This window comes from Mustela nigripes, chromosome 6 (assembly GCF_022355385.1).
Source record: "Mustela nigripes isolate SB6536 chromosome 6, MUSNIG.SB6536, whole genome shotgun sequence".
Taxonomy (NCBI): Eukaryota; Metazoa; Chordata; class Mammalia; order Carnivora; family Mustelidae; genus Mustela; species Mustela nigripes.
The window spans coordinates 73,117,371-73,130,441 of record NC_081562.1 but is presented as its reverse complement, the minus strand read 5'-3'; the positions used below and the strand labels follow the sequence as shown (position 1 = coordinate 73,130,441).

The window sequence follows — 13,071 nt, the reverse complement described above, 5'->3', positions numbered from 1 at the left end:
GGTGAGTGCTGTGAAGTGTGTAAACCTGGTGATTCACAGACCTGTACCCCTGGGGATAAAAATATATGTTTATCAAAAACAAAAAATTAAAAAAAAAATAAATAAATGTCAGCTGAAATAGGAGGGGTGGAAAATTTCAGCACATACATATTGTAGGAAGATTAAAGCAAATTTTGACACGTTCCTTTCTGGGAAAGAAGATTTAACCTTAGTGGTCAGAAGATATGGCTCCAACTGGGGTGTAGCCAAAAAATTTCTTGAACCTTACCTGGTTCTGCTTTAATGTGGACACGAGTTTCTGCAACGTGATATTTTCTTCTTCCAGCTCAGTGTAGTCCTGAAGGAGGCGGGCCTCTCGGAATTTGTATTCTCGGATTTCATCCTTCATCCGTATTCTCTGCAGCTCCACCATCTCATTGTTCTGAAACAACAGAAGAAACAGTCAATATAAAACTTTCTTATCCTAGAGTTAATAATGTGCAGATCTCTTGGTGGTTAAAGATAATAAAACACCTCATAGAAGGGAAGTCAGGACCACCTTCTTTTGAATGGCAATGTAATGACATCTGTCAAAACTTTTTAAAGCACACACATGAGACCCAGCAATTCTACATCTAAAAATCACTCTAAAGTATATTTTCCTAGAGGTAAATAAAAGAGAAAAATAAATCCTGTATATTTACACAAAGAATTAGAAACAGTCTAAATGTTTGCTATCAGGGAAACAACGAAATAATCATGCATCCATTGAATTGAACATTATAAAATTATGTAAAAGAATGAGAAAAATGAGGAGCTTTATGTATTAAAAGAGAAATATAGCTACAGCATATTATGAAATATTAAAGAAAATTGTAGATTAGTATGCAGATAGTACCAACTTTCCATACTCCGGAGGGTGTGGGGGAGTGTCCAACCACAAGTTCCCCAACAAACCACAGGGTCTGACCTGCCTTTGTTCAGCCCTTGGTCACTCGCTTCAGCCTCAGTAGCTTTCCTTGTGCTCCCCGACCTCGCTGGACTTGCCAGCTCACTCCTGCCTTGAGGCGTTGCACTTTGTACTTCTCCTCCCAGAACTCCCTGCCTCCAGAACAGGGGTTCTTAACCTCATTTGTATGATGGCTCTCTTTGGCAACATGCTGAAGGTGATGAGGATCTTGTGAGGATAGTATTTTAAAGGGAAGTGAAAGGGTTCAGAGCACGTCACCCCAAAATATGCCCCTTTGACATACTGATTATTTTGAGCTTCAGGCCCTTGGGAAATAGGAGATGCAGGACGGGCTCTCTGCCCTCCTCCTTTCCACCTAAACGCAGGACACAAAATTGCTCCTAAAAAAGGTGAAGAATGATCTTAGCAGCAGACACTGGGAGTTGGCACCAAAATGCACTTGTACAAACAAACATATAAAATAACCCTGATCTTCCATTAGTTTCTCTATACATTTCCTAGTCCCTGTCCTACAACATACAGCCCCTAGCCTAATTTATCATATTTTGTCACATCCCCACAATTCATCATTCTTTGTGTAAAAAAGGCATAAAAGTTTTGGGGCCTAACTGTTTCTTTGGGTCTTTATTTTCCTGGTAAAGACTCCTGTGTACACGTAAAACAATTAAATGCATTTGTATGCTTTCTTCTTGTTTATCTGTCTTAGCTCAGTTTAATTCTTTGGCCCAGCCAAATTTTCCTTACTTGTAGCATAAAAGACAGGATTACAAAGGAAAGGATACCGATTCTATTAGAATTAAGTTAATACAATATTTAAGAAATTATGATATGGTAATTAGGTAGTTTATCATAGTAATGGTCCTAAATTAATTACACTTCCCTGTGGAGTCTCCTCTCAAACTGACTCTGAGTGGGCCTCTGACTTGCTCTGACCCACAGAAGGCGGTAGAAGTGAGGAGGACTTTTGAGCCTCGGCCTCAAGAGGCCTGGTGACCCTTGCTCTCTTGGAACACTGCCACGGAATGATGAACCCAGGCCAGCCTGCTGGAGCCACGTGGCCCAGCCCAGAGTCAGCACCAGCAGCTGATGGGAGTGAAGCTTGATGGGCTGTTTGCCTCAGAGGAATGCCCGGTGATAGCAGCCATGGGAGTGACCCCAGGCAAGTCCATAAGAACTGCCCAGCTGAGTATAACCCAAACGACCGGTTCACAGAATCATGGGGTATTGTATGAAGGCTCTGTGTGTTCGCTGATTACGTAGGAGTACATAACCAATACTGTAATTATGTATGCTTCTTGATTTATACAATGTATTGATCAGATTTAGTGGCAGATCTAAGAAATACCATAATTTCAAAGCAATGAAGGTATTTCAAAAAACCTGCAAGAACTGAGATGTGGTATGAAAATACTGATCACAACGTCACAGGCAATGCTAATACTGCTGAGGTATTCAAATAGGATACATTCCAATGGAAGAAAATGTTAAATTTCAGTCAGTGTAGCAAAAACAGAAATGGAATTATTTTTCCCAACCAAGCATCCCGCCCTGTTTCCTGAATTCTATCCACAGACTCTTAGGACCCAGGTCAAAAAACTCTTCTGCTTCTACTTAGATCTCAACTCAAAAGTCCATCTCAACTCTCAACTCAACTCAACTCAACTCAAAAGTCATCTCCTTAGAGTGGCCTTCCCTGAACAGCTAAGATGAGACAGCTCCCTGGCCTTCATCCTACATGATTTACTTTATATATCAGCATTTAGCATATAGTAGATACTCAAAAAATCACTGTTGAAAGAACAGCACTAACCATTACTTGAAACTACTTATCTACTTTTTTTGTATTTATTAAATTTCCTGTTTGATTTGAACATAATGAACATTTTTTGTATTGTTAATCAATGTGTCCCTAATTCCTGGCAAATTACAGCAATACAAATGGTTAACACAAAATTTAAAGAAGAATATTATTGCTGGGATGATGGCTTTTGTCTTGTATTGTTTTAGAGCGGAGAACAAAGGGAGAATAACACACTTTGAAATAAAACATACCTAGATTTATGAAATAACTAGACCTGTTATAATTCTTCTTCACTACATAGTCCAGCAACTTGGAGGCAGAAATGTTAATTTATTCCCTAGTCCTTAGATAATACTTTGAGCATATGTGTCCAATAAATGAGAAGAATGAAAAACAGAGTTTGGTATAAAGCCAAGTTACAACCTTTCATTAAATTCTTTTATTTTGCAGAACATGAAACCTTAATATAATTTTTTTTTATTTCTTGAGAAACTTACCATTAACTAAGTGACATATATTTATTTAGTTTTCTGTATTTACCTGCATAAAGATATGAAGAAACCAGACAAATTGGATGCCAGCCATTGATACAAAATTATAAAGAAAAATGTCAAGATACAAGAGATTCTATAAAATGTGAATGCATACATTGTAAGAAATGTAATGACCAGAAGCCTAGCTTGCACACACTGAGAATTAACCACAGAATCCTATATAGTGAGACAGTAAATGTCAAACAGATTTAAGGCCACAGCAAAGCTAATGAGGATCACTAACAAATAAGTCATAAAAGAGCTAAAGAAAACTCCTGATGCTAATTAAGGAAAAGCAAGAGCATAGCTGAGAGACTGGCTAAGTTGAAAGACTAGCTAACAACGAAACAGACATAGGACCAAAGGAAGAAAACCCATCTTATGAATTTTGCTAGAAGTCCTTGTTTTTTGACCTGTCAAAGATTCCATTCTATGGCAATGTTCTTTGCTTCCATAAAAAATTTTAAAGATTACTCCTGTTGTTTTTCGTGCCACTCATCATCATAAATTTATCTATGACAACTTCTTCTTCCTGGAATAAGATGGTGCTGAGCTCTCCTAAAAACCCCCATGAAGAATAATGGGAGTGAGAAAAATAAAGCAGGTGAGAAAGGGGAGAAATAGGTACAACCAGGGAATGCTTTAGCCTTTCACCTCCAGAGCCCTGGGCCCCTCAGGAAGCTCCTCAGGAAGATCAGATGAACCTGAGACGTTCGGGGGCAGGCGATCCTCATTGTTTGCACTAGCAGCGTTCTTAAGTTTTAACTGCTATTTAAAGGATTTCTTTACGTGAAAATAATAAATTCTATTATTGGAAAGAAAGAAATATAAACATCTGTTACCACACAAAAGTAATGTATAAAAAAGAATGCCTCCCAGTTCTATAGCTTAGTCCTTTATAAATTAATTATATTTATGATCAAATTAGGTCTTTTTTTTAAAATTTATTTTATTTTTTTTTATTTATCAGAGAGAGAGAGCGAGCGAGAGGGAGCACAGGCAGACAGAATGGCAGGCAGAGTCAGAGAGAGAAGCAGGCTCCCTGTGGAGCAAGGAGCCCGATGTGGGACTCGATCCCAGGACGCTGGGATCATGACCTGAGCCGAAGGCAGCCGCCCAACCAACTGAGCCACCCAGGCGTCCCGATCAAATTAGGTCTTAATAATAGCTGTGCAAGATGGGTGAGAGACCCTCTAGTTTACTTATCTGTAAAATGAGGACTTAATACTTAACATTTTGTGGTAGTTGTGAGGATTTGATGATGTCACGTGGGGACAGGAGCAGAGATGCCAGACACACAGATAATTTACCATAACACAACAGAACAAGTGCTGTTAGAGGTTCGTACCACAAGGCTGAGCGATCAGTTACTCCTGGATGAGTCAGCAAAAGCTTTACAAAGGAAGTTACATTTGAGCAGAACCTTGAAGGACAAGGGGAATTAACATAATCGATAAGGAGGGCAGACTTTCCAGTCAGAAGTAAACTTCTGAAACAAAAGCAGAGTCATATTTGTATTGAGGGCAGTGTTAAAATACCCAGTAGTCAAATTGGGCATTTCCGTGGGGGATCAGCAAAGAGCACTAACAGAGAGACAGTAAGAGAAATTCAAAAAATCTAGAAAATAGCCTATTTTCAGCTTATGTCTAAATTACACATTATTCCATACAATAAAATTAAATTAATTACAGAATAATGTTGTTAATCTATGGGGTAGGAAAAGAAACAAGATGTTTTTAGTGCTTAGAACCTTTAAAGTTCTTAACTGGGGGTTCCTGGGTGGTTGAGGGCATGATCCCCGGGTCCTGGGATAGAGCCCCACATTAGGCTCCCTGCTCAGCGGGAAACCTGCTTCTTCCTCTCCCACTCCCCCTGCTTGTGTTCCCTCTCTCGCTGTGTGTCTCTCTCTGTCAAATAAATAAATAAAATCTTTAAAGTTCTTAACTGTGCTGTGGTTTAGAAAATAGTGCCGTTTGGTGTTGTTGGAACAAAGCAACTTGAGACGATTTTGCAGGAAATTCAATGTTAAAATAATTTGGAGAACCATCAAAGTCTTTCACACAAAGCAGCCATGTGATCAGATCTATGCTTTGGCAAGTGACCCTGCTGAGAGCAGGGAGGGTGGGCTGTAAGAAGAAAGCGCCCCAGAAAATTGGCTGAGCAGCCGTTCCAAGAGCCCACAGTGAGGGAGACAGGGAATGTTGAAGGACATTGCAGTTAGAATGACGGACTTAAGAAACGAAGAAAAAAACAAAGAGTAAGGATAAAAGTGCCTAAACCAAGCTGTAAGAAGAAAAGACATCTACAACAAAGTGAATGCAAGGGTTAGTGATGTGGCTTATAAACAATTATAAGTAGCATTAATTTGGATAGTCAAAGTGGGAACTTCTGATATGTGAGTGGAGTAAAGGAAGACAGCTGCACTGGTCCAAGGGGAGGACGCTGGAGAGGGGAGTGGATGGGGTATTTTTTACTTCTCTCCCAGAGAATTGCCGCTGCCAGGCAATTTGCTTATTTTATTTTTCTTCACTTGGCCAAAAATGAAGACTTCTCTTGTTGGTGAGAGGAGTGAACCATTGTTCTATTTGCCTCTCCCCAGCCAAGAATTCTCTGACCTGGGGCCAAGAATGCCTGGCTTAGGGTAATTTAGGGGTGTGGGATAGAGAGGGAAAGGAGTGACACTTTAACCCAAGGGAGCCTGCTGATATTGCTGCTTGCACTGCCCAAACTCTCCATGCCCTAAGATAAGCACACTTCATATGAGGACGCCACGAGAGCGCAAGGCTCTGAGTTTCTCTTTTGCAAGGAAAGGAGAAGGATGAGGCTCATGGATGACAGATCCATGGGACAGGTCCTGACCCCTCAGTTCCTCAGCCTTAGCTCAGGTGATCTGCCCTTCTATCCCACATCAACCACCCACTCTGTGAGGTTGTCACCAATAATCATACTGCCTAGTCTTCCAAATCATCTCCAGTTCTCCTAACCCAGCCACTCTTCCACCTTTGACCACCAATTTGCTCATTATCTATGACCTTGGGTCTTCACTTCCCTCCTCATCCAGCTTCAATCCCGCTGTTGTCACACACTGTCTTACAAACATATTTAACTCCCTTGTATCCCTCTCTCTTGATCATAAAGCCCAACTCCGCCTTGCATGCCCAAAGCTAAACATGCTCAAAGCTAAACTCCAACACTTACTAACCTTGGTGAAGTTTATTTACTTCTCCCTGTCTCCTTCTTTTCCTGTAGGGGGAACCACTTCTGGAGGATTGCCTTGTAGATTTGAATGGTGTCTGGTAGGAGGCATCAATTAAAAAACCAAAAAAGTCCTGACTCTCTCAAATTCAAACAGGCTTTAAACACTAGTGGCCATACTCTGTGTCCACAATGTAGTTAAGTTTCCTGCTTCTCTCTTTTCCTTTTATCAGTTTCTCCTTCCCTCCTAAGAATCTTGCCTCACATTTCCTCGGTGGTGGTGGTATGGGGGAAGGGAAGGGAAGAAAGAAGGTGGAGCTCCTATTCCCATTCTCATTTTTATTAATTTCTTCCAATCTACTCTACACAGTTTAAAGATAATAAATCCTGCCTTAAAACAAGCAAACCTTGACCTTTCTATCTGTATTTCTTTTTCTATACCCATGAGCATTCTCAGATCATGTTCGTCTTCAGTCCATTCTGATGAACACTGAACCTGCTCTTGTCAAAGTCATCAATGATTTGCATGTTGCCACTGAATTCAGCACCTGTGTTTTCCTTTAACTCCATGTCTTCAACAGCATTTACCACTCGCTCCTTTTTGAAACACGTTCTCCTGTCGGCTTTCCGTACATCTAAACTAATCTCACCGGTTGCTTTGTTGCAGTCCCTTCTGACTTGCTCCCCTTCCTTCTCTGCTCAACCTCTAAAGGTGGACTATTCTAAACGGATACTGAGGCCCTCCCTTTTTGGCTACTCACTCCCCAAAGGAAACCTTGTCCAAGTCTTCGGCTTTCAATATATTGCCAATATGTTAACGACTGTCAAATCCTGACTAGGGTGAGCCTCCCTTAAAGAGCTCATCATCTCTCTCCTACTCACCAAGGAAGGACTCCCTTCCTTGGCCATTGGTTGACCCCACCTCAAGCGGGGTCCTGCTTTAGAGTTTTGCATTTTCAATTCTCTTCTCCTTGTTCACATTGCTATCGCTTCATTAGGATCTCAACCTAAATGCCATCTCTGTAAGAAGCGTTCCCTGATCATTCGATCTGAAGTTGCCACCCTGTCATGCTCACATTACCCTGTGTTCATGGTTTGAAAAGTGTTTATCACTACCTGTTTGCTTATTGGCTATTTCCTCTTCCCCCACTAGATGTAAGAGCCATGAGAATAGGGACTTTGTGAGGAACTGTTCACCACAGTGCTCCAGGATCCGGGTGGGCATATCAGTCATGGTATTTGTATCCTAGAGCTCAACTTATCACTTCCAACCTGGATAGGATTAGTGGTAGCATGATGGGGGAAATCTTTTTTAGGGATGAGCATATTTTATACTTGTAAGTTCATAGGTTGAAAAAAAAACCACCCAAAACATACCTATGAAGCAGGTCCCGTGTAAAATTCTCTAGAGTTGAAAAGCCCTTATTGGTTAATACCCATTCCATGTATATTTATACTTTATTCCATCTCTAGAAATTTTCACTAAGAAAAGATTTCATAAACTTAATTACTGTAGGTAATTACTGATATGACTTGTGATGCTATCTCTTATAAGAATGGGTACCAATCACTGAGGGACAGAACAACACAACTACTGATAGACACAGAAAGATCTTAATCCAAAATCACAGTAAGACAAATACTATTGTTCTATCAGGCGGTAATGTGGAGTTCACAAGTCTTTAGGGGAGCTATCAGAGAAGAAAACATAATATCCAGAGCACCAAAGAGTCAGCATCTTCAAATGCATTCCAGACTTAATAAATAGGAAAAACAATTATGGCAAATTTGAAATGTAGCTTACAACAAACATGCTGAGGAAGAAAAGGGAAATATAAGGAGATTTGTCATGGCTGAGAAAGAGTAACAGAGGAGAGAATTATAATTTCAAGACAGCATTTCCCACAGTGAATTCTAAAGTAGGCTAGCTCTATATAGAGTTACTAGGAGTCATTCAAACTTTTTTCTTTTCCTTTCTTTTCTTTCTGTTTCCTTTTCCTTTCCTCTTTCTTCCTCCACCCCCCTTCTTTCACTTCTTGACTTCTCAGAGACCTTCATTTGCTAGTGTTCTTTGAGACTTTGCAAGAGCAAGACATGGTATGCAGGCTTTGCTAAATTTATTTGACCACAAGACTTGTGCCTTTTAAAGAAACATTTTGAACAACCCACAGACCAGATCATTGAAAAATGTTACTTTGAGACAGTAGAAAATGATAGTATCTGCACAGCTGAATGGGATAAACCACTAAGTTCCTTATCCCTTGTGACTGTCAAGGACTGAATGGACCATCAGATTTAAATAATGGCATAAAATTAGAAGTAGAGAAGTAGATGGATATTAAAAAAGGCTAAGATAAGATGATCAAGTCCTGACTGGCCATGAATGAGTGAGTATACAAGAGTGACAAAGCCTGCAATACTGGAGTGTCACGGACAAAGAAAAGGTAGAGGAACAGATCCGAGGGATGCCTGGAATACAGGAGAGGAGATCCTCTGCTCTTCTGGAGGGGCTTCCTGGACAGGTGGGTACAAGCTCCCCTCTCTGAAGCCGAGGGAGGAGGCTGGTGCCCTTTCTCTCCTCCACTCTTCAGCATAAACTAACTTCAATAAGCAACATAGAGCCAACAGTGACAGCCTAAAGCACTTACGCCAAACCCCCTCCCCCACTCCCACCGTGCTCTACAGGTGCTGCTTTTCTTGGGCAAATGTGCCTGAGAACAAATGCAATGGGCCCCTCCCACAGAAGATCAGCATAAACCACCTCCACATACCACATCTATTGACCATAGAGTGCTGCAAAGCTTCAGGTCTAGTGGAAATAGCATCAGGTCTCTTTTAACAAGTAGACCAGAGCACACCTAGTTAAAAACTTACCATTAGAAGTCAAAAGAAAGTCAAAGTAGCAATACTTATATCAGACAAACTAGATTTACACCAAAGACTGTAACAAGATTTGAAGAAGGACACTATATCATAATAAAGGAGACTATCCAAGAACATCTAACAATTGAAGTATTTATGCCCCCAACAAGAGCAATGATATATAAAACAATACCAAGCATAAAGGAAATAATCAAGAGTAATGCAATAATAGTAGGGACCTTTAACACCCCACTTACATAAATGGACAGATCATCTAAGCAGAAAATCAATAAGGAAACTATGGCTTTGAATAACACACTGCACCAGATGGATTTAACAGATATACACAGAACATTTCATCCTAAAGCAGCAGAACACACATTCTTTTTCTTTTTTTTTTTTTTTTTTAAGATTTTTATTTATTCATTTGACAGAGAGATCACAAGTAGGCAGAGAGGCAGGCAGAGAGGGAGGGGGAAGCAGACTCCCTAATGAGCAGAGAGCTCAACGAGGGGCTCAATCCCAGGACCCTGAGATCACGACCCAAGCCAAAGGCTGAGGCTTAACCCACTGAGCCACCCAGGTGCCCCCAGAATACACACTGCTTTCAAAAGCACATGAGACATCTTCCAGAAAAGATCACAGTCTAGGTCACAGGTCAGGCTCAACAAGTACAGAGATTGATCATACCATGTGTAGTTTCACATGCATCGTTCAGAATGCTATGAAACTTGAAGTTAACCACAAGAAAAAATTTGGAAAGACCACAAATACATGGAGGTTAAACAACATGCTACTAAGAACAAATGGGTTACCAGAAAATAAAAGAATAAGTAAAAAATATATGGAAACAAATTATAATGAAAACACAATGGTCCAAAACCTTTAGGATGCAAGTGCACCTGGATGGCTCAGTCAGTTAAGTGTCTGACTCTTGATTTTGGCTCATGTCATGATCTCAAGGTCGTGAGATCAAGCCCCATGTCTGGCTCTGTGCTGAGTGTGGAGCCTGTCGAGGTTTCTCTCTTTCCATCTCCCTCAGCCCCTTTGTTCTTTCTTGCTCTCTCTTTCTCTCTCAAATAAATAAATCTTTAAAAAAAAATTAGGGGGATGCAGCAACAATGGTCATAGGAGTGAAGTATACAGCAATACAGGCCTACCTCAAGAAGCAAAAGAAATCTCAAATAAACAACCTAACCTTATACGTAAGGAGCTAGAAAAAGAACAACAATGAAGCTGGAAGCCAACAGAAGAAGGGAAATAATAAAGATTAGAGCAGAAATAAATGATACAGAAACTTAAAAAACAGAACAGATCAATGAAACCAGGAACTGGTTCTTTGAGAAAACTAACAAAATTAATAAGCCTCTGGCCAGATTTTCCAAAAAGAAAAGAGAAAGGACCTAAATAAATAAAGTCACAAATGAGAGAGGAGAAATAACAACTAACACCACAGAAATACAAACAATTACAAGAAAGTAGTATGAAAAATTATATGCCAATGAATTGGACAATCTGGAAGAAATGGATAAATTCCTGGAAACATTTAAACTACCAAAACTAAAACAGAAAGAAATAGAAAACTCCAACAGACTAGCAAAGATAGTGAATCAGGAATCCACAATCTCCCAGGGGAATTCTACCAAATATTTAAAGAAGAGTTAATACCTATTTTTCTCAAACTTTTCCAAAAAATAGAAATGGAAAAAAACCTCTCAAACTCATTCCAAAACCAGACAAAGGGCCCACTAAGAAGATAATTACAAGCCAATACCCCCAATGAACATGGATGCAAAATTCTCAACTACAAGAAACTGGCAAATTGAATCCAACAGTATATTAGAAGAATCATTCACCATGATCAAGTGTGATTTACTCCTGGGCTGCAAGGGTGGTTCAAGAATAACAAATCAATCAACATGATACACCACATGGGGGCACCTAGGTAGCTCAGTTGGTGAAGCATCTGCCTTTGTCTTGGGTCATGATCTCAGGGTCCTGGGATAGAGCCCTGCATCAGGCTCTCCATTCAGTGGGGAGTCTGCTTCTCCCTCATCCTCCTCTCTGTTCTTTCTCTCTCTCAAATAAATAATAAAATTAAATTTAAAAAAAGAATGCTCCTTAAAATGAAAAACAAAAATAAAACATGATATGCCACATAATAAGGGAAAGGATAAGAACCATGTGATCTCTTCAATAGATACAGAAAAAGCATTTGACAAAGTACAGCATCCATTCCTGATAAAAACCCTGAACAAAGTAAGGATAGAGGGAACATATCTCAACATCATAAAGGCCATATGCAAAGAAATAACCCCACAGCTAATATCATCCTCAATGGGGAACAACTGAGAGCTTTTCTCTATGGTCAGGAACAAGACAGGGATGTCCACTCTCACCGTGGTTATTTAACATAGTACTGAAGTCCTAGCCTCATCAGTCAGACAACAAAAAGAGATGAAAGGCATCCAACCAGCAAAGAAGAAATCAAATTTTCACTATTTGTAGATGACATGATATTGTATGTAGAAACCTCAAAAGACTCCACCAAAAAATTGCTAGAACTGATACACAATGTAAAGTCACAGGATACAAAATCAATGTATAGAAATTTGTTGCATTTGTACATACCAATAATGAAGAAGCAGAAAGAGAAATAAAAGAATTAGTCCCATTTACAATTGCACCAGAAAAACATAAGAAACCTAGGAATAAACCTAACCAAAGAGGCAAAAGATTTGTACTCTGAAAACTATAGAACACTTATGAAAGAAATGGAAGATGACACAAGGAAATGGAAAAACATTCCATACTCATGGATTGGAAGAACAAACATTGTTAAAATGTTTATACTACCCAAAGCAATCTATACATTTAATGCAATCCCTGTAAAAATACCACCAGCATTGTTCACAGAGTTAGAATAAACAATCATAAAATTTGAATGGAACCACAAAAGACCCACAAAAGCCAAAGAAATCCTGAAAAAGAAAAGCAAAGATGGAGGCATCAAAATTCCAGATTTCAAGTTATATTACAAAGCTATAGTCATTGAGACAGTATGATACTGGTGCAAAAAAACCACATAAATCAATAATACAGAATAGAAAACCCAGAAATGGACTCACAACTGTATCTTTGATATATATCAACTAATCTTCGACAAAGTAAGAAAGAATATCCAATGGAAAAGACAGTCTCTTCAACAAATGGTGTTGAGAAAATTGTAAAGCAACACGCAGAAAAATGAAACTAGACCACTTGCTTATACCATACACACACAAAAATTCAAAATGGACAAAAGACCCGAATGTGAGACAGGAAACCATCAAAATCCTAGAGGAGAACACAAGTAGCAACCTCTTTGATCTCGGCTGTAGCAACTTTTTACTCGACACATTGCTGGAGGCCAGGGAAACAAAAGCAAAAATGAACTACTGTGAATTCATCAAGATTAAAAAAAACTTCTGCACAGTGAAGGAAACAATCAACAAAACTAAAAGGCAACCTTCAGAATGGGAGAAGATATTTGCAAATGACATCTCTGATAGAAGATTAGTATCCAAAAAATATAAAGAACTTATCAAACTTAACACCCAAAAAACAAATAATCCAGTGAAAAAATGGACAGAAGACATGAATAGACAGTTTTCCAAGAAGATATACAGATGCTAAGAGACACATGAAAAGATCCTCAGCATCACTCATCATCAGGGAAATACAAATTAGAA

At 39.4% G+C, this 13,071-nt stretch overlaps 1 protein-coding gene across 6 annotated transcripts in view; it reads right to left on the bottom strand.

Annotated features, from left to right (window-relative positions):
• The window catches only part of BICD1 (BICD cargo adaptor 1), a 222,743-nt gene that overhangs the window by 63,726 nt on the left and 145,946 nt on the right, over positions 1-13,071 (bottom strand). For all 6 annotated transcript variants that reach the window (XM_059402866.1, XM_059402858.1, XM_059402861.1 and 3 more), the window contains exon 3: positions 269-421. In XM_059402866.1, the coding sequence (XP_059258849.1) occupies positions 269-421 (153 nt within the window). The remainder of the gene's footprint in view (positions 1-268; positions 422-13,071) is intronic.